Raw genomic sequence first — 25,922 nt, forward strand, 5'->3', positions numbered from 1 at the left:
AACAAAGAAAAGTATATGATCTTGCAAATCGCCTATCAATTTTTCTGTCCTAAGTTTGGAATAAAAGAATGATTTCAGTGTAGGAGCAGAAAGACCTATTGGGTTATCTTCTCACTGCTTGGTTATCTTTCAGATTTTTCAAGGTATTATACATTCAAAAACCAACTCAAAGAGGAGGTGGCTTATTAACAAGAGAGATAAGCAATACTTCATCAGAAAGACATAATTACAATTCTGAAAGATCTGCCAAGAATAAAATATTGCTCTATCTGAATTCTTGCCAATTCTCCTCTTTGATTTTAACCTCTATGATCTCTATCGCACCCATTTTCCATTTGTGCCCTTAGAGATGGTCATAAAGAATAGTGCTTCCACTATTCCGTCATGAGCATTCTGTAAATACACTTGAATTCTTAAAGATAGGTAAGACAGAGAATTAATACTATGAGGTTTGTAAAACGTTCAACTTACCTTCACATAAGGCTATGCATTTTAAGTTACGGCTTTGCAGGAACTGAGATTGCTGTCCTTTTTTCTGTGACTAAGTTCCAAAAGAATTTAAAAATTAGAATAAAAATAGGGCAGTTGCTGAAAAAAAACTGATCATCATTAAAAATAACGGTTACTAAGATAGCTCCAGATTAAAAAAAAAAAAAAAAGCCTATCTAGACTAGTAGCAAATATCCTGGAATTTTCTCTCAATGTCAAGTTATATTTGTTGTATTGTCTAATTTCTGTATATAATCATTATTAAATCACTCTCAAGATAAGTGAACTGAAAAATGCTAAATTAACATTCAACAGCCTCACAACATAGAATTAGAACCCAAATGTATTTTTACTGGAAGCCTGACATCTTTATTTCAAGGGAAACAAAATTAAAGTTGCATGATATTTTCGAACATTAAAACCAATTATTCCAGATCATCTAACTGCCCAAAACCAACCCATTTTTATAGCATCATTAACTAAGCCACAGAGGTTTCAGAACCATCTCATGTAGAACATCTGAGGTTTTGTTTTTGTTTTTAGATATTAAATTGGCTATCCTTTTTCTTTTTAATTTAAAGTCACAGTATTCATCAGATGGATTTTTAATTTGTCCAGAATATTTATTTTCTCTAAAACAACAAAGGATTTGTGCTTGCTCTTCTGTCTACCTGGAATGTTCTTTCTCCCAGAGAGCCATACGGCTCACTGCCTATAGGCCTTTATTCACATATAATCTTCTCAGAGAATCCTTTCCTGACTACCCCATTTCATTCTGGTTCCATCTTCCATCCCATAGCATTCAACATGCATTTCCCCTGATTTTTCTCCATTAATATTTACCACCACCTAGCATTCTTTCTATCTAAATATATATTTATATTCACTCAGTAGAATGTAGGCTCCAAGTGGATTTGTCTATTTTTGATCATCACTGCAGCCCAATGCCTAGGAGAGTCTCTAGCACTATAGTGGGAGCTCAATAAATACTTATTGAATATTTATTGAATAAAGGCATTCTGGTTATTGCATTTTAGGGTGAGTTTTATTACTTCATGAGTAATGACCACTTAAAATAATTTTGCAGACTTAAAAAGCCTGAGTATTTATTGAGGTCCTGCTGGCGAATGAAGCTAGAGTTCACTCATCATACACGGCCACTTGAGTCGGTACAACACCTGAGAGGCACTGCTGCTTTTACTGCTTGACGCTGGCTCATCCTTGGCTGACACCTTCTGCTTCTTGTTCATCCCTGAAAACATCAGCAAGATAACAATTTACGAACAAAGCTGTATGATGCAACTCAAAATAGAATCCATCTACACCGCAAAGTTCCACTTTAGGAAAGGTTTGATTGCATCAGGCCACAGATGGTCACAATGGGAGCAGCTGCTGTGCCCTCAGCACCTGGGGTGGAAAGTCAGTGGGTTTTGGAAGTCCTCATTGAATTAGAGAGTGGAAAATCTAGTTTGTTTTTCTTTGCATTGAAACAGGGATACGAAATTCTCTTGCATAAAACTGATATTATTAGAAAATGCTTAAAACTTGGTTTGAAAGGCTTTTAGAATCTAACTTTCATTCTTATCACCTGGTTAGCAAAGGGATGGGAAATACAAACAGTATCAGAAAAATCTATCTACACTGCAACTTAACTTTGTGAATTGTTGATATATGCTCAGTTCTATGTAGAATTTACTATTTCTCCTAATAAACGAAAATTATATAAGTGCTTTTGTCTATCATACTCGCAAGTCTTAGCTTATACTCTGTTAATGCCATGATTTTTTACTGTGAAATAGTTTAGACAGAACAGAACTAAAACTAGTATCTGTTTCAGAATAGGTAGATTTGTAGCCATACTTTATTTGAAAATGCTCATCTACTGTCCTGAGGTTGAGAAGTATGTTGATTTTTTTGATTGCTGTTCCAAAAGAAGGCTTAAGGAGAAACGGCAAAGCCTGTGGACCAAATTGCAAATGGTGTGGCCATAACCCTTTCTAAGTCAGACATCCACCCCAAGGGACAGAGGTGCGTGGGGTCAGGTTGAGGAGCAGGCCTAAGGTTTCAGACACACAGTTCTGAGGGAAAGACAAAGGCCATCATACACAAAGAGACTGTTCTGTTCTCTACTCTCTAGACTCGTAGTCCTCAAAACCACCTGTGAAGTTCCCTTATCATACTGCAGTGCTTCTCAAATTTTTTTTCAGATCAAGGACACTTGAAGAATTTGATGAAAGCAATGGACCCTGGCCCCAGACAAATGAACATTCACATAGACAAATTTTACATCCTTCTGTATCTCCCACAATCCTTTCCATGAACCCATCTAAGGAGTCTATACACCAGTACAAAAAACAAAAAATGACAGAACTTGATGATGTTCCTTAGCCACACTAAAGATATACTTATTTCTTTAAACTGGTTTTATATTAGTTTTTTATTGTGTTCTGTTTTAATAAGATTTAGAGTCTGATTTATGCTGATTTTGTTTTCTCCACTGAACTATGTTACTCTATTTCCTACACTGTCTGATTCTTCCTGGTATTTATTTTCTTACTATTATTTTGGCATACTGTGTTTTCAAAGACCACTGCAACAATATTTCTCAACACATATGCTTTTTTACAATGTGACTTGGCCACCCTTTCAACAGGAGACGGAATCTAATTCCCTAACCCTTGAATATGGATGGGCTTGTGACTGGGTGGACCAATACTGGACGTGGGAAGTGACACCATGTGACCTCTGAGGTGGTCAGAAAAGAAACAGAGTCCACCTGGTGCTCTTAGGATGTGTGCTCTGGAAAGGGTTGGGTGGAACACTGAAAAACAACTTGCTGTGGTGAAAGAGCATGAACTTGGGCGAAGGAATTAGACAGGTAGGCCTGTTAACATTCACCTAGTCATTGGACCTCTCTGAGTATCCTTTTCTATAATATGAGGATCTTGAAACTTACCACCCAGACATCATGTGAATGACATCTTATGAAGTTATGTCATCATATAACCACATACACACATAGGAGTGCACACACATACGAGCACACAAGCAAAACCAACTACATATGCAGGAATATGAATATAAAAGCATTTAAAAGTCTGAAGGGAAATACACTAAACACTGAGATTGTGGAAAATAAGAAAAAATTCATTTGTTATTTTATACAATTCTGTATAGTTTCAGTTTCTTTACAATAGGCATAATTACTTTATATTTAAACAGAATAAGTTATTGTTCTAAAGACTCACAGTGATCACTGTGGAATATTTCAAAAAATTTTAAAGTGTAAAGAAGAAATCATCCCAAATTTCATCACCTGAGGATTATCAATGCTAATAATTTGGTGATCATTCTTTCCATATTTTGAATTTACTAGGCTCCTCCTCAGCACATGGTTTCAATTTATTCCAGAATAATTTTTTTACACAATCTCACCAAAATATTAACAAGAAGTTGTCAATAAGTAAGATGGCTTTGAGGGTGCTTTTCTAATCCTAAATTTTCCATACTGCTCAAAACTTCTTTATGGGATATATAATAATCCAAATATCAGAAGTCAGCAGGATATAGAATTACACTCAATGATAGTGGATTAATATGTATGTATACTTTTCAGCGCTTTACTTAATGATTTGCATATACTATATTCTCTGTATTTACTTATGGATGGAATAAATGCAGAAACTACTGAAACAAAATTAAAATTCATTTTGACATTGACAAAACACACATTCCATCTTATCCACTAGGACAAGTATCATAAATTCATCTTGACATGTGAGCTTAGTTTTCACTTCTGACATTTATCAAATGAATTTAATAAAAATATACCAAATAAGCTTCACTCACTTAATAGAATATTGTGCCTGGAATATACGACAATAAAAAATTAAAAACCTAATAAATTTGAGGTGAGAAGTCAAACACAAGCTTACCTGAGTAACCAAATGATATGCTTGACATTGGACTAAGATAGATTCCACTTCCATACATTGCACCGTGGAGCTAAAATGGGAAGAGGTGGGAGAGAAAGGGGTCAGTCAACGGTTTCAAATGTTAGCATTTTTACAAAAGAAGGCAATCAGTCTCATGTTGTTGCATTAACTCTTAGAAAATAATAAAGCTCTTATTCTAAGATCTAATTTGAAAAGAGTACTTAGATCCTTGTCCTTAAAATTCAGAGTGCATTGATATATGGAAAACGATAGCCAGAGAAAAAAATCCTTGATAAAGGTTTTCCACTCTACCAATGACAAAGAGAGTCACTTATTACAAAACACGGCAGTAGGCATTTTTGTTAATGAATCTAAAATTCTGAAAACAAAACAGGCTGAAACATACGTGACAGAATTTTGATTAGGACTCACATGCTAGTCTATCAACAAAGTATCCTATTCAGATTGCCATTGTACAACACCCATTCTTATCGTCCTCTAAAATTTTCAAGTTACAGAGTTTCGTTAACTAAAACTCTTCGACTGGTCTAAGAAACTACTGTACTCAGAAGAATTAAAATTCTCTCTTATTATCTCTATGTTCTAAGGCCCTTGCACTCTATGTAGTACGAACTGAATATTAATTCAATAAATGTGCATTTACTGACATTTATATTCAACTGAATCATCTGAACTGCCATCAGAGTGTGAGACCTAGCACAGGTGAGCATCTTATTTCCTGATCTCCTTACATCGTCAGATGAAAACCAGCTGTCGGAGAGTGAAGTGGGACGTTGGAGACGAAGGGCATAAAGGAAGGATGGGGACTATATCCAGGACGTCCTGCTAACTCCCAGTGCTGCCCTGGAGGCCAAGAAGCAGGTGGCAGATGGCCTTTTGGGGTCCATTCTCCACTTTGTTTATTCTTAGCTCTATCAGTTCTTCTCTTAAAGTATTCACACCGAGGTAGCGCTCGAGAAATGTGTGTTGAATTAGCAGTCAAAATGCTTGTATGGTTTTACTTTTTGCAATGATGATTTTTTTCTACTTAAGTTCAAAGTGATTTTATGATTCTTTTTACAGGGAACTCAATTTTCTTTTTCTTTTCATCCTTATACTGTGTATAGATCAATTCTGCTTTGGTTATTTCATGAAAATCATTTATGCCCATTAGAATTCCAGGTAATTATTTGAAGCTTACAGGCTTCCCCTTTTGCAAGTAAAAACATAACACCAGGATTTCTTACTGAACTCCAAGACTGAAGAATAATGAAGGCTTGTCAAAGCATTCAGAGAATTTACCTGCAGTCTTGTATTAGAAGCAACAACCAGACCGTTCCTCAGGATGGAGTGCCAGTTTTCAATGTGTGAGCCACTAAAACACAGAGGTGGAGAAGGAAAAGGCAAAACCAAAAATCAGTGATCTTTCAATGTGGTCACAATATAATAAGTCATGGCGCCTTCTGAAAGTTCTGAGTTTCCAAGTCAAGTATTATGTAGTACACTCTTCAGTGTTAATAGCCAACTACTAAAAGAGAATGGTTTCCTCCCCACACATTATGGAAGACTGAGACGGAGACACACCCCCATCAACATTAAGCCATACTCACTGAAATGCAAAGGTGCTTCCAAAGAGTTTTTTAGCAGCTCTAAAATTGGATTCTTTGGCTGGTGGACTGCTGAGAAGAAGGAACTGATGTGGAGTATGCATAAACTTCAATTGCTGCCGTTTAAAACAACGACAAATGAAAACATGTCAAATTTAACATATAATCAGGCTGCTGACGATTTCAGATTTTACTGGATTAAGAATTATCTAGTTTCAAACCACAGTAATTTTAGGCTAATCACATTAACAGGACCATTCATTTAAAAAAAAACCCTGCATAAATGATAAATCATATGGAATTGCTGATACAAAGGGTAATTCTTTAGGCTAATGGAAAACGAATAGGAGACAGACAATCCAAAGGCATTTATATTTAGCTTGGAATACACCATGTAATCAATCACATTCAAGCAGATCTGCTTCCTAATTACATTTCTTTTTAAGATTTTCATTATTGATTTCCCTAAGTATACACTAGCTATTCAACGGGGGAAATATTCTGAGAGTTTGCTAAGCAGAAAAGTTAATTCAAGATATTAAAATTGCAAAAATTATCATCATTATGCTTTATTTGCATATATTTATAAAATTAGAAATTGCCTACATTCAAATATAGTTTTCCCCTTTGTTCATGGAAAGAAACAAAATCAGAACCTTTTGGATTAGTTGCTTGACAAACATTTTCAAAATGCTGCCGTTTCACCTAGGAATAACCTTATATAAAAATACAATCCAGAGGAATCTCACAGTTTAGAGATTCCCCACAGACAGGAGAGCCGAGATTTTAGATCCTGCTCTTAGGTGACGATCAGAACTGAGATCAGAGTCCATTAGCTTTTTTTTTATTTTGTAAGCGTATTAGGCTGATAAGGGAGATATCTGGAGGCAACATCTTCTTCGAAATAGAAAAGTGGAACTGTGCCAACATGAAACTGACAATGATAAAAAGCACATTACCTTCCTCTGGTCAATCTCTAGATAATATTCTTTTTTTTTTTTTTTTCTTTTCTTAAAGACTGGCACCTGAGCTAACAACTGTTGCCAACCTTCTTTTTTTTTGTTGCTCTCTGCTTTTTTCTCCCCAAATCCCCCCCAGCACATAGTTGTGTTTTTTTAGCTGTGGGTCCTTCTAGTTGTGGCATGTGGGATGCCCCCTCAACCTGGCCTGACGAGCTGTGCCATGTCCACATCCAGGATCCAAACCAGCGAAACCCTGGGCCGCCAAAGCGGAGCGGGCAAACTTAACCACTCTGCCACGGGGCCGGCCTCTAGATAATATACTTTCTATCACTTGTAGAATAACTAAACGATTTCATATTGACTCTTATTTACTTAGAAGTTCAGGGTAGCAGCCTGAATTTGAATTTGATATCTTGGAACAGCTTGGAGCTGGTGCACATATGGCAATTTCAGATTGAAGAATTAGGCTTATGCTGAGTCTACTTCAGTTTCCTGCAGAGGCTGGCTAAAAACCACACGGGTCAGTTCTCCCAACCAATAAGAACTCTTCCCATTTCTGTTCGTATATGTGAAAAAACGACTTACCCTGTTAACTGGCAGTTTCACAATATGTGACCTATTACTTGAAATAACCCTGAAATTAATTAAAATAATCCATCAGTCACAAATATATGCCAAATATAAAGTTTCTTCCTTAGCTCGCAAGGGATTTAAATTTATTTTTGCAGTGACATGAACTAAACTGAATAATAATTTTACAAAGTAATTACATTATATTATCTTGCTTTGCTTCCTCAAACAATTAAGAGCTTATGTAACAAAAAAGATAATCTGAAAAAAACAGAGAAATACTTCCTTAAAACCTAAGAAGATATAATGTTTAATAATCTCAATCTCAAATATCAGCAAAATGAACATCTCTGGATATACTTTCAAATAGGGATAATCTAAACACAAAGATCAGAAGTTGATTCATACGTCTGCTTCCTTTGCTCCTCCCTACAATGCTTATTTAGGAACGAGTTTTTATAAAGGTCCTTTTCTTTAAATATTTGAGGATCTCTTCGGGCTGATATATACAATAATTTATATATACAAACTGTTATTCAACACATTTAGACACCGAAGTTGAAAAAATTGAATTCAGGTATCTGAAAGAACTCATTATTTAATGCTTTTCCATATACAAAATAATAAGTTGGGAAAATTGTAAAACATTTTGTTAGACTTTCTTTTCCTTGAAAGAGTGACTAACAAGCTGAAAAAAAATGATCCCAAATAATTAAAAGTTAACAGGTTAACTTCAGGGAAATAAGAAAGAGATTAGATACTTGAAATTTTTACCTTCATTTGGAATACGACAATGTGAGAATTTAAAAAGTTAAAATGAAAACTGTGTTATTTTATTTGACTAGTGAGAATTTTCATAATAGATCATAAAAGATACAAAGACCTGTAAACCTAATTTTTGTCATGGTCTCATTTGACTAAATTAAATGCGTATTGCAAAGTTTTGACTGAGTGAAAGTTGAGTACCAGAATGATGAGGTGGCCAGCTTCTTTCTCCTTCGCCCATCTTTATATACTTTTTAAAAACTTCCTTGTTGTGGTATGGAATAAGTACTCAATCAGATCCATCTCTTATAGTCTTTACATTTGTATTACTGCATGATAATCGTGGTAAACATCATAGCCTTTGAGTTTTCAGTGATCTCAAAGAGACAGGTACATAAAACCCTCAGAGGAAGGGTGAGTAGGTATGACTGTTTTCATTTTGCAAATGAGAAACCAGAGGGTAAATTACTTGAAGCATGTGTAGCAAGGGGCGCTCTCAGTCCACCTGTCCTGTTCCTGGTCTGGCCCTCCTTGCAGGACCCGTGCTGGACTAATGCTACGGCCCTCCCCAGGCTCAGTCGGAAACAGAGCATCATCTGCAGTCATCAAACAAAGAGTTCATCAAATTTATGCTGTCCTTGTTAGGGAAGGAAATTACACAAGACATACCTTTTAGAAAGATTTTCAGTACTAAGTACTGAAAGAGTGAGTTTTATCACTCAGCCCTCAGTTAACGAGAAAAATAAATGAACCAAAACCGCTTCACCCTGGAATCCAGTTAATCACATTTTTTAAAACTATAGACAAACTGCCATCAAATACATTGCCTACCCGTGTAGTGCACAGGACAGCATTTTCTTCCCCTTGTGATGTACAAGTTTTAATTAAAGTGAGAGTCATTTAAGGACTCTCGGATTATAAAATCACCAGGCCTCACAGGCTTGTAGAACTGTAGCATTGCAGGTCTTGGGAAATAGGCTTTTTTTTTTTTTTTTTTTTTTCCCTTAAAGCAGGCAGTAGAAAATGATGCTGTTTTCATTAAGAGGAAAATTAAAATTTTATACCATTGCAGCAGGGGATGAGCAAGGGGGTCTTGTTTATCCATCTGCTTCTTGATTTCCAGATAGGGTGCCTGAAAAAAAGTCATTACAGTTCTTCATTTTTCTTAAAAATTCCTTTTTATTTTTCTTTTTTGCAAAAGGAAAATCAGATTGAACTGGTATGCCTAATCTAGTTAAACTTGAAAATCTGTGGCTGTGACATGGTGACAGCGACAATTACCCTAATTGCACCCCGCAAGCCCCCATGGTGTGAACTCTGAACTTCTGGCAACACAAAGGACTTGTCCACACATTTGCTACTAGGCTTGATCAAACTTCAGCCTGGCTCCCACGCAGGAGGCCACGTCCCTAAAGATGATCCCAGGCTCCCGGCTGAGTCTTTGTTCAAGAAAACCCAACGGTGCCAAACCACAAAAGGTATGTCATACCGATGCACACTGCTAACCTTTCAGTAACTCTCCACTTATCCCTCTTCTGTATTTTCCCTTTCCACACAGCCCCCTATTTTTACTTCTCCATGGCGGCTTTCTGTTCTCGCCTTAAGAACCTCAGTCACCTTTGTCCTACTTGGAGGTGAGCTCAGCTCACACTGCAGTCTCTCTCCCCTACTGCAGTCCTCAAATAAAATCTGTCTTGCCACCTTTAACAAGTGTCCCGTGCGTGTCTCTTTGACAATGACTGTTTTTCAACTAACATCAAAGCAAAACTTGTAAAGCGGTTACTCCTGCTCAGATCTGAGGATACTGACTTAGGTACAGATCTCTCCAAGAGAAGCCTGAACAAAATTTACCTAAGAAGAGCTCTTTTTCTTAAAACTTTTAATGGAATTTACCCAGTTAACCTTTTCAGAGAACAAAGGGCAATCTTTCTGTGACAATTTAGGTCTATCTATAGGGGAGTACATTCTAGAATATAGGGCAGTATAGCGTTATATTTATTTGGAGAGGTTTAAAGAATGTGACACAGTAGAACCTGACAGCATCCGTATGAAATGCACGCTGACAGAGGGTGCAGCATTACCATTTACCATCTTGACAGTCAAGAAACTGAGGCATCAAGCAATTAAGCAACTTGTTCAAGGTCACAGGCCACATCATTGATGAGTGAATTATACAACATGGGCCTCTAACTTCTGAGGCTGACACTCAATCGCCTCCTATTAAAATAACTTACACATGACCCAGAATAAAGAAAGCAATTTTGGCAGAGAGCTGATCAGAGTTTTGCAGCTATTTTTAAATGCAAAATGATCTCCTTCTAGAGTATAGTATAAATACCCTATAACAAAGTCTTTGTTGACTAAAATGTTTACTTAATTTTGTGTAAAATATTGCAATAAGTTTTTTTCCCCCAAGTGGAAATGCATTTTATTATTTTCTTTTCCTTATACAAATAATAAATATTTGTTTGAAAGGAATTTGGGTAAGACAGAAAGGTATGGGCATAGAAAAACAACTGGAAAGCACGATGGGTTTTAAGCAAATAATTTAACATGAATTAAAAGATTTCTCATTAACCAATGTCTGACACATACTATTTGTTGAATGAATGAATATTGGACCACATGAATAAATAATATCAAAAGACTCAAGAATCAGCACCAGCCCAGCGGCACGGTGATTAAGTTCACACACTCCGCTTCAGCAGCCTGGGGTTTCTGGGTTCAGATCCTGGGCATGGATCTACATACTGCTCATCAAGCCATGCTGTGGCGGTGTCCCACATACAAAACAGAGGAAGATTGGCACAGATGTTAGCCTAGGAAGAATCTTCCTCAAGCAAAAAGAGGAAGACTGGCAACAGATGTTAGCGCAGGGCCAATCTTCCTCACCAAAAAAAAAAAAAGACAACAATTAAATTTGGGAATGTTAAGAACATACTTTAGGAGCACATTTGCAAACAGTGTAGAGATGATGGGAGGGGAGGAGGGAGGACTGGCGCAGAAGCTCTGTGGGCCCCAAGACAGGAGGAATCCACTCTTCCTTCCCCAGAGAAAGGAAATGACCCAAGGTAATACTCATTATAAACCTGCAAGGGTCTCTAGGGCAGTACAAGCCTTGAAACCACCATATGCAAATGGAACCCATAATGTGTATTGCTGTCAATTAAAGATTATTAATTTCTACTAATAATGATGAGTTTTAAAGCTCTCTCCAAATCTTTGGCAGTGAAAAGGTCTCAATAATTCAATAGCAAGTGCTTTTCCAAGCACTGGACCGCAGCCCAGTGATGCTACACTCCCATAATAAACCCTGATCCTTGCTCATCAAACTTTTCCATCAAAGCCTCCCTAAGGGGTAAAAACATAAACTCAGACTCTCAGGGAAGCCGGCGTGTACCAGAGTTGTTTTGAGATTCTGTGTTCTATGTAAAATATTCACGTGCAGTTTGCATTTGATAGAATATTTGTTTTTATTTTAACATTAACATGATGTTTTGAAATTTCTACCGTTAATTAAAATCGACTGTCTAAGAAGATGGTACAAGATTTAACCTTTGCCTTAAGGTAGTCCAACATCCCTCCACGTACTCAAACTCTTGCTGAGTTTGAGAGCAGAGAATTAGGATTATAATTATGCAATTTCCCTCCAAAAGTCACAGTGGTAGCATGCCAATACACTGATGTAATTTAATTAAAACATTCTAGCAGAGCACAATTTTAATTTTTTATGATTTCAATTATACTCCCATATAATGGAAAAGTCTTCATTTCACTACATGGCCAGTACTCTTAGACATTTTTTACCTCTTGGACATTTTTAAAATATGATTTTACTCAAGCAAAATTGAACTGTACAAGACCACAGATGATATACTTACTTGTGTCATTTCTCTAATGGAAGTTATGCTATCCAGTGCTTTCATTACACGATCATAGTTCTTCTTCTGTTCGAATGGGGGAAAAAATAGTGTTCACTATAAGCCTTTGCAAGTCCGCACATTACTAGAGAAATATATTGTTTCTGTATGTAAATTTTTCCATCAGGGTCAATTTGAAAGCAATGACTGTGTTGTGAATATAAAAGAGAAGATTTTAATAAGATGGCTTAAGGACATAGGAATTAGAACTGAGTCAGAAGGAAGAAAAAAAAGAAACCATTGCCAGTCCTAATATAATTACATAAAATCATGTTCACCTACAGAGGAAAAACTATAAATACAAAAAAGATATTGGGCTCCTGATTCTCACTTTCACCACTAAAAACTTAAGCCATGATGAATAAACTAGGTATAGAATCCTTGTAAAATACAAAAATCCAAAATCTTACAATTTTATTTGGCTTTCATTTTCTTTTGATCGGAAGAGTATGACTAATAAAGGTGGAAATGACACCATACACTCAACTGATAATTCATTTTGAAGCATAATGTAAACATGTGCACTGTTGCTACTTATGAGGGAAGGAAAGTTTTTCCAAGGAAATTTTACATAGTCGTTGATTCTATAAAATGATTTCAAGATGAATAGTAATAGAGACTAAGGCAATTTTAGCTCTCAGGAAATTTGAAAACTTTGTTATTTCAGAAGGATTCTCCCTAATCTTCATCAATATTTATAAAATTTTTTTCTCAAGAAATGCCAGCTGATCAACAATATGAATTAAACTATCACCAACCTTCAGATAACAAGGGAGGGTGAAGTAAAAATACAAAAGAAAAAGGGAAATTTGTCCTTTCACCCAGGATCCTTAAGATTAAAATGACGTTACACAAGTTAGAATCTCAAAAAATATAAAATGAAATTAAAATAATCATATAGACCACTATAAACTAATTTATTACAGCTATTTATCACCTTCCATACAGATGGGATGTGTACAGATCAGAATTTGAGGGGATTAAATGCTTCCAGTTTCAGGAAATTCTGAAAATGACTTTAAAGGAGGAAAGGATGTGGGAAGTGATAGGATATGTGAAAGACTGGAAGTGGAAGCAAATCAAGCTTGTGGAAAGAGAATCATGTTTACTAATGGATACAGAGTCTATGACAGGGCATGGATATGCTGGAGGACACGGTGATTTAGACAGAAAGAGGAAAGCTAATGAGACTAAAATCTCAATTACTCTTAAAGGAAACTTATGACAGGTGTGCTCCCATCACGGGGTAACTACTCACCCTGGGGTTGAAGGCCAGCATCTGAGGATCGTTAGGATCTACCACAGAAGGATATGGCTCAAAAATGACGACTTTTCTAGGAGATTCCAACGCAGACCTACACATGGACACTAGGAGATCTACCACCTTGAAACACATACATAAGACAGTTACTATCTTTTAGGTTTTATCAAGCGCTTTGCCATTGTTTCTCCCTCTTATGGTAATTAAATTAGGAAAGATTCAGGATTGCTGTCAATCTTTCAAACCTGTAATTTGTGGCTTTAGACCAAATTGGACTAAACTTGACCAATAATTTAAAGTAACTAACTTAACGTGTTGCTTCCAATTACCCACGTCCTAATGTCTCTTTGCCATATTATGTGCTAACATTGTCCAGGCTCTATGGCCTGAACAAGAAAATGAACAAGAAAATGAACAAGAGAGACAGGTCCTTTCTCCAGTAGAATTTACATTCTAATGGAGAAGATGCATAACACAAAATCAGTTAGACAAATACATACTTAAATACATTTTCTGGTAGTGTTAAATGCTATAAAAATAAAGTAGGCATTAGAGACTAAGGCAGTAAGGGGTGCTGTTTTAGAGTGACTAGGAAAGGTGGCGACGTTTCAAGAGACACCTGAATGAAGTGAGGGAGGGGACATGTGACTATCTGGGGAGAAACCATTCCAGGTGAAGGAAACTGCAAATACAGGAAATGAGTTTGACCTGCTCGAAGAACAGTATATTTGACATCATCCTACTTCTTCCTGCTCTCCTCTGCCAAAGGCCATTCATGCCCTTCGATTTGCTAAACATGATTGTTTTATTCCTATGTTCTCCTAGGATTCCTTTGCACAATTTACTAAGAGGCAGGACTGTAGAGCAGTTCAGGGCACGGCTCTCCTCTCCAGTCTCCAAACAATACGCTTCTGGCAACTGAATTAAGAAAACTGATCTGTCTTAATGGAGAAAGTTCACCAGAACAGACATATCCACAGTGTGAAGACAAGGCACTTCATCAGGAAGCAGCCAACTTATCTTTACAGGGAAACCTGTTTCTAGAAAGTATTTAAAGGGGCATTTAAAAAATGGACAATAAGAGTAGGACAATTTTTGATTTATATGGTTAACGAGAGGGGTATTGTGACCTAATCACAGTCGGGCTCGCTTTGTTGTATGTATACTCACAAAACACATCCACCCAATCACAGCATCCAGAATTTCCAGTGACCTAAAATAATTTGCAACACTCAAGCCATTGGGTATATGATCTATAAATAACACATCCCAAAGGACACAGACTCACACACCCACAGGACTCACTCAGAAAACAGTAGAACGGAAACAGCTAATATGTTTCTACGACAATATTCCACTTTGTGTGTGTGTGTACATATATGCAATAAATTGCATTCCAAGCAATAGACATAATAATAAAGACACAATAAAACCCTCCTTTTTGTTTTCCTCTCCCACACTCACACTCCTCCTACCCAGAGATGCACCTTAATCAAGATATAAATTGTTTTCAGCATTATCTGGTCTCCTAATGAAAGTAAAACCCAAACCAGAATTCCTGAGAAAGAATAATTGGTTAAGATAAAATAGCCTTTTCTGAAACTTTAGGAGGGAGAATTGGTACAATCTTATAAAGATGTTTAAAAATTTTATGTCATAATAGGCAACTCAAGCTTTATAAAAGTACATGCCCTTCACATATATGGCAAGTGATCTTAGACAAGGGTGCTAAGACCATTCAATGGGGAAAGGACAGTCTTTTCTACAAATGATGGTGAGAAAACTGGATATCCACATGCAAAAGAATGTGGTTTGGACCCTTATCTTACACCATACATAAAAATCAGCTCAAACTGGACTAAAAATCTGAATACAAGACCTTAAACTATAAAATTCCTACAAGAAAACAGGGGGAAAGCTTCATGACACTGGATTTGGCAATGATTTCTTGGATCTGACACCAAAAGCACAGGCAACAAAAGCAAAAATAGACAAATGGGAATACATCAAACTTAAAAACTTCTGTGCATCAATGAACATAATCAACAGAGTGAAAAGGCAACCAATGGAATGGGAGAGAATACTTGCAAATCATTTATCTGAGAATTGGTTAATATCCAGACTATATAAAGAACTCCTACAACTCAACAACAAAAAAATCAAAAACTTGATTTAAAAATGGCCAAGGGAGCTAAATAGACTTTTTTTTTTTAAAGAGGATATACACACGGCCAACAAGCATATGGAAAGAATCATCAGAGAAATGCAAATCAAAATCACAATGAGATACCACCTGACGGCCATTAGGATGGCTACTATCAAAAAAAACCCCAGAAAATAATAAGTGTTGGTAAGCAAACGGAGAAATTAGAACCCTGTGCACTGTTGATGGGCTTGGAAAATGGTGGAACTGCCATGGAGGTTCCTTAACAAGTTAATAATAGAAATTCCATGTGATCCTGCTGGAAGTGACAATCCCACTTCTGGGTATACATCCAAAACAATTGACAGAAGGGTCTCAAAGAGATATTTGCACCCATGTTCATAGCAGCGTTATTCACAATAGCAAAGAGGTGGATGCAATCAAAATGTCCACTGATGGATGAATGGATAAACAAAACGTGGTATACACATGCAATGGAATACTATTCAGCCTAAAAAAGGAAAATTCTGTCACCTGTTACAACGTGGATGAACCTTGAGGACATCACGCAAACTGAAATAAGTCAGTCACAAAAAGACAAATACTGTATGACTGTACTTATGAAGTATATAATGTAGTCAAATTCACAGAAACAGAAAGTAGAATGGTGATTACCAGGGCTGGGGGGAGGAAAAAATGGGAGTTGTTCAATGGGTATAAAGTTGCAGTTCTGCAAGATGAAAAAGTTATGGAAATCTATTTTACAACATGAATATACTTAACACTATGGAATTATACACTTAAAAGTGATTAAGATTGTAAACTTTATGTTGTCTTTTAACCACAAGGATAAAAAAGGTACAAATGGAAACAATAATAACCTGAACAATGTTCCCTTTTCAATCTAATATTTATTAAATGCCTTGTGCCAGAAGCTTCAAAACAATCAAAAATATAATATATATATATATATGCATTGTTTTGCCAATAATTTCGCTAGTGGATTCAAGTAAATTATAACAAAATAATGAATGTAGGGGTAGAGAATTTAATTAGTAGAATTTTTCTGTTAATATATGTCCTAACCTAACTTCAAAGAAATAGTGTAACTGCCACAGCGAAATCACATGCTCTCCACCCCAGGCTCACACTCCTTGCTTCCAGGGTGTAGAGCTACTGACTGGAAGTGGCTTCTCTGCACAGGACATTTCCACCCCTTTTGTCTACATCAGGCCACATGACTAGTTTCAACCAATGGATCATGAGTAGAAAGGGACTAGCTAAGCTGATGAACCAACAGGTGCACCTTCTCCACTTTTCTCTCTCCCTCTACTATATGCCATATATTGAAGACAGAAGAGCCAATGGATGGAGTCCAGTTCCTTCAACCATCACACAGAAAGTTGCCCAACAAACATTCCAATTGGACAGTTGTATGAGTGAGAAATAAAAGTCTCTCATCTGAAGGCACTATAACTTTATAATTTATCTGTTACAGAAGCTAGCATTCAGAATTTTCCAACAACGAAAGGTTTATATAAGACTGTTGCGATTTGTATTCTATTTGCATGTGTTAATTTTTCGACGGAGTAAAACATCTATGATAAAAAATAAAAGGTAACACACAACTATGATTTCCTTTGCCCCAAATCATATATTTCTCCACTCCCAGCATTTAAAATGAAAGATTCTGAATAGGATCTTAGCACATATGGTCAGTGCCATAGCCAGCAAGTTATAGACATCTTTCTTCTTAGACTGAATAACATAATTGAAGAGGCAATTTGGAGGTTTACTAAGATACTTAAGATAGAAATGCAAAGAAATATTAAATTCAAGCAATGGGAATTAGGCCATCTGATGAGTGAAAATAAAAGGTCTGAGGGTTTACAGAATCAAGCGCCTCTAAAGGACATTACATACAATTCAACAGGTAGAGCAAGACCCTCCACCCTCCCCTGCAGGTGTGAATGGCCTTGGAGCTCTTGCAAATGAGAAAATTCAAGTTCAAGTGGGTAAGAAAGGCACATACAGGTGTGGCCTACAGATATACAATGTATTCTGGAAAAGAGGCAAACTTGAAATTGTAGACCAATGGCCTTCAAACATTTCAATAGTGACTCTTTTTTTAAAGAAAGAGAATCTTATATGACAACCCAAAACCTAAAGAAAGAAAATGGAGCTGTTCTGGTTGAAGCAGTATTCAGGGGCCTGGAATCCCAGCTGCCTGGACACTCATCCCAGCCCAGCCTCCTGCGGCGTCCCTAAAGAACGTTCTTGTAACTTCCAGAGCTCCTCAGAGCACCAATTAAAATTCAGGAGTCAGTTGATGCAACAAGACTACCGAGATATAGTTTCTTTCTGTCCAGAAAAAGAATCAGTTTCCATGTAATCTTTAGAATTATAACTAGACTATTGGGGCATCTGCTTTAAAGTAGTGAAAAGAATATTCTGCTTTGGAGTAGAATGACTAAATTCTCTGATTTTTGGATACTGGACTTTAGAGCTGAATCACTAAATTGATCTGATCAGGTACCTGTGCTTTGTACCTATCATTATGCAATCCAAAATTAAGTTTTTAAAGATGTATCTATAATAAGAGGGGAAAAAGCACATACTATTCTATCAATCTAGCCTACATTTAGCATGATGTTCATCTGTCTTCTAATCAATTATTTCTTATTTCCAGGCTTTAATTCCTTCCCATTTCAAATTGTTTGAGGGACCCTATTTACATCCAGTAAAATGCACAAACGTTAACTGTACTACTTGAAGAAGTTTTAATATATATATATACACATACATACATATCCATATATATATAGATGTATGTATATTCACACACACATCTGTATAAAGCTTAATTATTTTAACATAGCTATAAATAGAATATATCAAGGTATCTTTTTTTAAGCAATGTTAGTTCCAAGGGGTGAGAAAAACTTTCATATTAAAAAAAGAAAAAGAAAGAAAAGAAAAAGACCCACCCGGGTCAGACACGTTTGGGAAACTGCCTCAGTACAGGTCAGTCACTTGCTTAGTTTTAGGGATTCTCAGAGCCTGTAATATGCAAATATGAGCATGTTGGGTGTAGGGGGCAATACCAAACCGTATTTCTGAAATTTATTTTAATTGTGGAATCATTTTTTCCACATCACATATGATCAATGTTCCACTGTTTGCATTATGTTTCATTTATAACTCACTATATCACAAATGTTGTCCTTCATATTTCATCAAGCAGATGCACCTGAGTCTAGGTAACAGTGACATCACTAGGTAAGGGCATGTAAATCCAGGGGCCCTGGGCTGTCTATAGAGCTGCTGCACCTCCATGCAGTGTCAAGTCTGTTATCTAGTAGGCATTGATACTTATTGAAAGAACGTCTGTGGCAAGTTGATCATTTTTCACACCCATCTTTGCAAATTCTATAAATGAGAGATTGGTAATTCCTTTTACATTTGACTCCCTGTTGCTTTTTAGCGAAGCTGAACATTTTCTCATGTTTCTTTACTAACAATAGGTCTATATTTGTGAATCACGAATTCATTTCCTCTATTAATTTGTTATGGTCTTCGTGTTTTTCTTCTCAATTTTTACAAGCTTTTATATATAATTATGTCTGAGGCAAAACAAATTTTTTCATAGTTCTCTATGTTCACTCTTTTTTCAAGTAAAAAACATGAAGTATATATGGACTCATGTCTGTTGATATTTTCCTTTATAATTTCTTAATTGCATAAATGCATAAACCTGAAGCACTTCCTAGATTGTGCGTGCTTAACTCTCCTCTAGTTTGTCTATCATATTTTTCACAAAACTCTTCTGTAGGCCATTGGGAATTTGTTTTTGCAAAGTGTAAAGTAAAGAGCTAAACTGATTTTCCCTCCACATCATTTCCTCCCACCTACTTACTAAATGATTTTTATTTTATGACCTGATCTGATATCTACTTTAATATATATTAAGTGTATTAACAACTTGATCTATTTTGGGGGTAATCAGCCATTCTACTCTTTGCCAACACTATATTTTGTTAAAATATTATAGGATTACATGATATATTCTTTTATATGGTTGGTCTAGCCTCCATTAATTAATATTTGCTTTTTTTGTAAGTTTTCTCTGATTTTTTTTCTTATAGAATTAGTAATTTAGTCAGTTTCCATGAATGAAAAAAAAACCCCTGAAATTTTAATGAAATTGCATGAAGTAAATTTTGGCATATCTATAACTTAACTTTTCCTTCCAGAAACACGGAATGCTTCTCTACTTCCAAGTTGTTCCTTTTTTTCTTTTTATATTTTTCTTCCTATGTCATAAACACTGCTACTATAAAACTGAATGTTCCCTTTTTCTTATATGTTCTGCCCAGTATCTTCTCACCTAAGTGTTAAAAATAAATTGGCTTCCATTTTATGGCACTATAACTTTACAAATAAATTTTACAGAATGCATGTGCAAGGGTTTCAATATCTCAACTTCACTATCTAAGGAAGAACCACAATTATTTTTCAAACAATAGAAAGTTGGTTTAATTTCTCCCCTTGGCGATTGTAAAGTGACAAAACACACATGAGATAAAGACAGCAAAATTTAGCTTCTACTTAAAAATATCAGGGGCTGGCCCCGTGGCCGAGTGGTTAAGTTCGCGCGCTCCGCTGCAGGCGGCCCAGTGTTTCGTTAGTTCGAATCCTAGTCGCGGACATGGCACTGCTCATCAGACCACGCTGAGGCAGCATCCCACATGCCACAACTAGAAGAACCCACAACGAAGAATACACAACTATGTACCGGGGGGCTTTGGGGAGAAAAAGGAAAAAATAAAATCTTTAAAAAAAAAAAAAAATCAAATGTCAGCTTCCTTTTCAATCTAACAAAAAACTATCAAAAATTTGCCCAAAAGAATAGCAGAGTGAAGATAACTAGCAGATTAAATTTTTCAAACTAAAATAAGGAATAATTAGTATTATGTGTTACTACCTGAGCTCCAGTTGCTATTTCATCAGCAGCCTCATTCATTACTCCCAGGGTTTGAAAAGCAAATACACACAGCTCTCGTTCACACACAGTAGGCTACAAAAGAGAGGGGAATCAATTACAACATTTTTCCATCTCCCAATTCCTAAATCAAATTTATGACATTCCATTTAATAAGCAGAAAATGCAAAGTTTACAATGTTGAAAAGAAAGGAATCAATCACTTAATTAATAAAGATTAATTTCTCAACTCAGGTAACAGTGAATGATCATTTAGTGATATAGAGTCACAAATAGAAGAAATCCATTTCAGTGAGCTTTAGGCCCTTGCACTCGAAATGATTTAGCAATACATGAAAATATCCTTAAACTGGAAAATCCATCTCTCCTGATTAGTATACATTTGCAAACGAGACGTATTAAAAAAAAAAAAGCCGATACCTAAGCTGGTGATATACTAAAAAATGAGATTAAGCCCACAAGTTGTTAAAACAAATATACAAAGGAGAATTCCACTTTTCCTAGTCATTTTCTTTGGAAGAAATAAGTATGTCTCTGCTTCCTTGCTACCCAGCTCTTAAAAGATTGGTTTTGTTGCAAAGACTTCTGACTTCAATAACCTCCTGAAGTCAACAGCACTGAAATATACACTCTGCAATTGCTTTGGAAGAGCTCTCATCTTTCAAATCTAATATAGTGTCATCTGTTTGATTTATCTTATCTCCTGAGTTACATTGCATTAGGTAGCTGATGAAGCCTAACACGATGCAATCCGTAGTGCCGCTGCCTAGCAGACAAAAGGCATTTGTTAGTGCCACTGCTCCTAGGCTCACTCAATCCAGAAGACAACTTGGTCTATTGCTTAACCAGCGGGGAAGTATGGCCCCATTCTGAACATCCTTTATGTTCGGAATGAGCCCACATGGTGGCTTTGTGGACACAAAGCATGACCAATCACAAAGATGTCTAGCTGACGTTCCCCAAAGAGAATGTAAGAAAAGAATGAACTGATATATTTCCATTGTCCGCCTTAAAGGTGCAGTTTGATTATATTTCAGAAACATCAAGAAAAACCACCTAACGGGAGGAAATTAATTGGAGAAAGTTCTTCCTCAAGACTCAAGCTATATACACCGCTCTCTATATTTGGAAATATTAGGAGCAGACTGTTCAATTTCTACTACTTTTTCTTTTACTTGAATGTTTAACCTAGTCTCAATCTTTTTCTATTTTTTTGTTTGTGTATCTACGTGCATACATTTCACTGAATTTTGTCCACTGATACTGAATTATTTCTTTTGTTCACTTTCCAGAGCATGGTATTGTCTGAAATAATAACAGTAACCATTTATTGCACCATTTATTGCAGATTTACTACAGTGTCAAACACAATATTGGTGCTTGGGTGCAGTGAAACTGTATACAAACAAGAATTCAACAAGATATACCTTGGCAATCACAAAGGGCCCTAGGAATTTACTGATGTCCCAGCTACCAAAAGTTCACTGAGGAAGTAAAGAGATGCAGAAGGTACTTTGTTTTTAATACTCTTGTCAAATAATCATATGTTTTTTTATGACTAAAACCCATCAATCCTAAAGCTGAATAATAGATAAGGCTCATATAGTGTATATGAGTAAGGACTGGTTTTTACTTTTTCATTTGGACCTTGGACAATCGATTACTCTTACTTTGTGATCATCTAAATATGTATGTATGTATGTATGCATGTATCTGTCTATATGTGTTCACACACACATTCCAGGAAATACAATAGAAAGTACCTTTTTGGTACCAAATTGTTGCTTTAAACAATGGAAATTAAAATGAAATAAAATACCTCACTACACTAGATTAGAAGGATAATTTTTTAAAATTTTAATATAGGAAAAACTTCAAAGACTTACGGAAAAATATGATAGACACAGTTATTCTTACACATATCTCTATCAGCACACTTTGTCCCCAATCCTAGGCATTCCTGTGACACCCTGACTTTGTCTCAAATGATTTTGACCAATTTCACCCAGACCTCCTATTCTTTGCCTTGGGTAATAAATGAGCAACATTTCATGCTTTCTTCTGCATTTCTGTTTCATCCCCCTCCCAGAGCCGTTTATAATCAAACCTCTAAATCTCTAAATCACATGGACTTGCCAAGTGACCCATTATTTTAAATAATAAACCTACATTCTTAATGATAAAGCTATGGTTTGATTACTTCATGGACATTTCTTTTCTTTTTTGCATCTATTTGGTTGAAAGGTGACCTTTCCTTCCATACTCAGATGTGTAAGGCTGACTTCTAAGAATATCCTATTATGGCAACTGTTTGAAGAAGGAAATCAGGTACCCTAGGAAATGTGTATTTGGGGGAAAAAAAGAAATTTTTCTATCATTCTGAAAAATCAGAAGTATAAGTACACATTACATTCTTATAAAAATAATGTTATCTTCCCTCCTTTTTAAAATAGTAACTATAGAGATAGTAATACTGTGATTAATTAATATATCATACTAACACCATACTAAATAAATACTAGTTAATTTCTTAAATAACAATTCTATATCTATCGCTCATTTTACTAGAAAGTTCAAGAGAGTGTTTACGATGTAAATCAGTTTAGTTATGAGATAAATGTATGCAAACTGATACATTTAGCTTCATTTTATTTGAGAGAAGTTCAAAATGTGAACACAAGGTGGCGCATTAAAAGAAAGAAAGTTCTCAAATCATATTGAGTAATCAAGATTAGATGTCTTAGCGCTCACAGAGAGGACATCCATCCTATTCAAGGGAAAGAAACCAAATCATTCTTCCTTAATGAAGCATAAGTAGTTATATTATGGATTAGAATTCTCCCGCCTTGAGTCAACTCCTGTCGCCAACAAATTCTGTTATTAATATTCTATTTACACAGAAAGCTCCAGTGTCAATTAGAAATAGAACATAGTCAAGAGCTATTACTGGATAAGTATAATGATGTGTTTTACTACACATGCTTTAATACAAAGCATGCACGCCTAAATATAATCAAATGTGTACATTATTTACTAATTCATTTTTGAGTTTGCAATAAATCTATTAGTTTCAATTTGTAAAATATTACTTATTCTTAATGTCATAATACTATATTGCCCTCAAACAATTAGTCCTATAATTTAAACTGTAAAATCATGTCAAGTCCCTCTTACCATTATATATACATAATTTTTTGCAATATAATATTCATTATGCACCATTTAAAAACATGGGTAACTTTATATGTCTCTAAGGTAACATGATTTCAGAAGTTTTTAAGCTAAAATGAATACATTTTTTTGTTTTTTGGGTTTTTTTTTTTTTTTTGGAAAGATTAGCCCTGAGCTAACATCCCCCACCAATCCTCCTCTTTTTTGCTGAGGAAGACTGGCCCTGAGCTAACATCCATGCCCATCTTCTTCTACTTTATATGTGGGACGTCTGCCACAGCATGGCTTGACAAGTGGTGCCATGTCCGCACTCGGGATCCAAACTGGCGAACCCTGGGCCGCCAAAGCAGAATGTGCGAACTTAACCGCTGCACCACTGGGCCGGCCCCTAAAATGAACACATTTTCAATTTTATTTGAATCAAAGCAATTTAAATGTGAGCAGTAAAAATATGTTTCAAAAAACGGTTTTAAGCTCCAAAGAGTATTTTAGAACCTTACTGCATTTTAGAGACTTTGTGTTTTCAATGAATTTAAATTACTTCCTCCTGAAAATAGAAATGATACAACTCAGGAGAATCTAGCTCTGTATTTATATATAGCATGGTGTAGATGAATGGTGTTCAAACCTTTTTTGCCATAGCTTTTTTGTTCAAACAAAATATTTCATGTAAGCCCAATATAAAACAGATAAAAGTAGATATTGTTCCAGTTGGAGCACATGAGTAGAGTTCAGTTTTCCTATCTGTAAAACAAGGATAAAAATCACATCTAGCTCACCAGGTTGATAAGAGAATCAAGTGAGAAAGAAAACCAAGTGAGATAAGGTTTATCAACTCTCCTTGAGGTATAGAGAGCTGCTTAAATATTAACAATATTAGGTAACCTGGACAAGCTGTGTCTTCTACTTGTTTTAACCCAATGTATATGGAAAAATAAATGTTTCATAAAAATTTTCATTGAAGTGTATTATAAGTAGTATTTTTATTTTCATATCCATAGTTTACCAAAGCTCTTTAATTTATTGCTAAAATCGTTCTTGCAACAAAAGAAATGAGCGGAGTAAATACAAATTCATAATTTAAAAACTAGTGTTGAAAACATGAGAATAATTAAGAAGATCTACGAGAAACACAAAACCTCCGAGCCTTTACTTCTCTGTATTTCTGATTTTATAGTCAATGCTCTGGGTGCTTTTCATGGTTTAGAAGAGAGACACATTCAGGGCAAGGAAAGAATTACCATCCATTTAGAAAGATGAGAATCTCAGAGATCACGACAGACCCACAATAAGATAGGGTGAGCCTCAGCACATAGGGATTCCTACTGTCTCTTACAACTAAAGCTGTTGTTTGAGCATTAAAACCAATTTCTACTCAATTTGGATGTAGAAAAACAAATCACATTTTTGAACTGAAAATTTTTTGGCATATATTTAGTTTAGCCTGTATTTCAGAACTTGAAATCTTAACTTCTGTGACTTCAGGGGTTGGAGGGGGGAGAGAAAAGAACAGGACGTGCTCTTTCATCCGTTCTTCAGATATTAAAGTCAGAACTAAATACGAGAAGACCTACCTGTTTTGCTCTGAGAAGGTAAAATGGGACAGATCCAGGTTTCTCCACTTAAACTATGAGCAAATTATAACTGGGTATTGTTAATTTCACTCTGAAAATAACTTTTAGTTACAAACATTTGTCTAAGGTCCACAGCAAGGCTGAATACTCAAAACTATAGATTCTCAGGTTTCTCAGTTGGCTGTGCTTTAGTAGGACTGGGCATTGTTCTCAAGTGCCGATAGTAGAATCACACAGTAAGCAATCTGGGACACTTTCATATGGTAGAAGAAGAGAATGAAATCGTAATCCTCGTAACAGATGTTGATGTGGGAAATGGGAAAGTCTATCAACCTGGGACACACAGAATGACTGCCAGTATCAATGACCAACTTCCAACTTTGTAGGAATAGTAATCCACCCAACCGTGTGGTTTTCTCCAACATTATTTATCAGCTCATATGCAGGGTTCAAAGAAGACATTTTCACTGATCCAAGATGAGGGTGTTTAAGGTAACAAAAAGATGAGGGCACTAGGAATTCA

General features: G+C 35.9%; 1 protein-coding gene across 3 annotated transcripts in view; it reads right to left on the minus strand.

Annotated features, from left to right (window-relative positions):
- Positions 1-25,922, minus strand: part of PARP8 (poly(ADP-ribose) polymerase family member 8) — a 169,060-nt gene that overhangs the window by 15,432 nt on the left and 127,706 nt on the right. Inside the window, exons 16-25 of one of the 3 annotated variants that reach the window (XM_046672203.1) lie at positions 20,637-20,729; positions 13,507-13,632; positions 12,210-12,275; positions 9,393-9,460; positions 7,579-7,627; positions 6,035-6,147; positions 5,727-5,799; positions 4,425-4,494; positions 1,668-1,741; positions 472-541 (exon numbers count right to left, since the gene is read on the minus strand). In XM_046672203.1, the coding sequence (XP_046528159.1) occupies positions 472-541; positions 1,668-1,741; positions 4,425-4,494; positions 5,727-5,799; positions 6,035-6,147; positions 7,579-7,627; positions 9,393-9,460; positions 12,210-12,275; positions 13,507-13,632; positions 20,637-20,729 (802 nt within the window). The remainder of the gene's footprint in view (positions 1-471; positions 542-1,667; positions 1,742-4,424; positions 4,495-5,726; positions 5,800-6,034; positions 6,148-7,578; positions 7,628-9,392; positions 9,461-12,209; positions 12,276-13,506; positions 13,633-20,636; positions 20,730-25,922) is intronic. The other 2 variants (XM_046672205.1, XM_046672204.1) reach the window with 2 other exon arrangements.

This window comes from Equus quagga, chromosome 9, assembly GCF_021613505.1.
Source record: "Equus quagga isolate Etosha38 chromosome 9, UCLA_HA_Equagga_1.0, whole genome shotgun sequence".
Classification (NCBI taxonomy): Eukaryota; Metazoa; Chordata; class Mammalia; order Perissodactyla; family Equidae; genus Equus; species Equus quagga.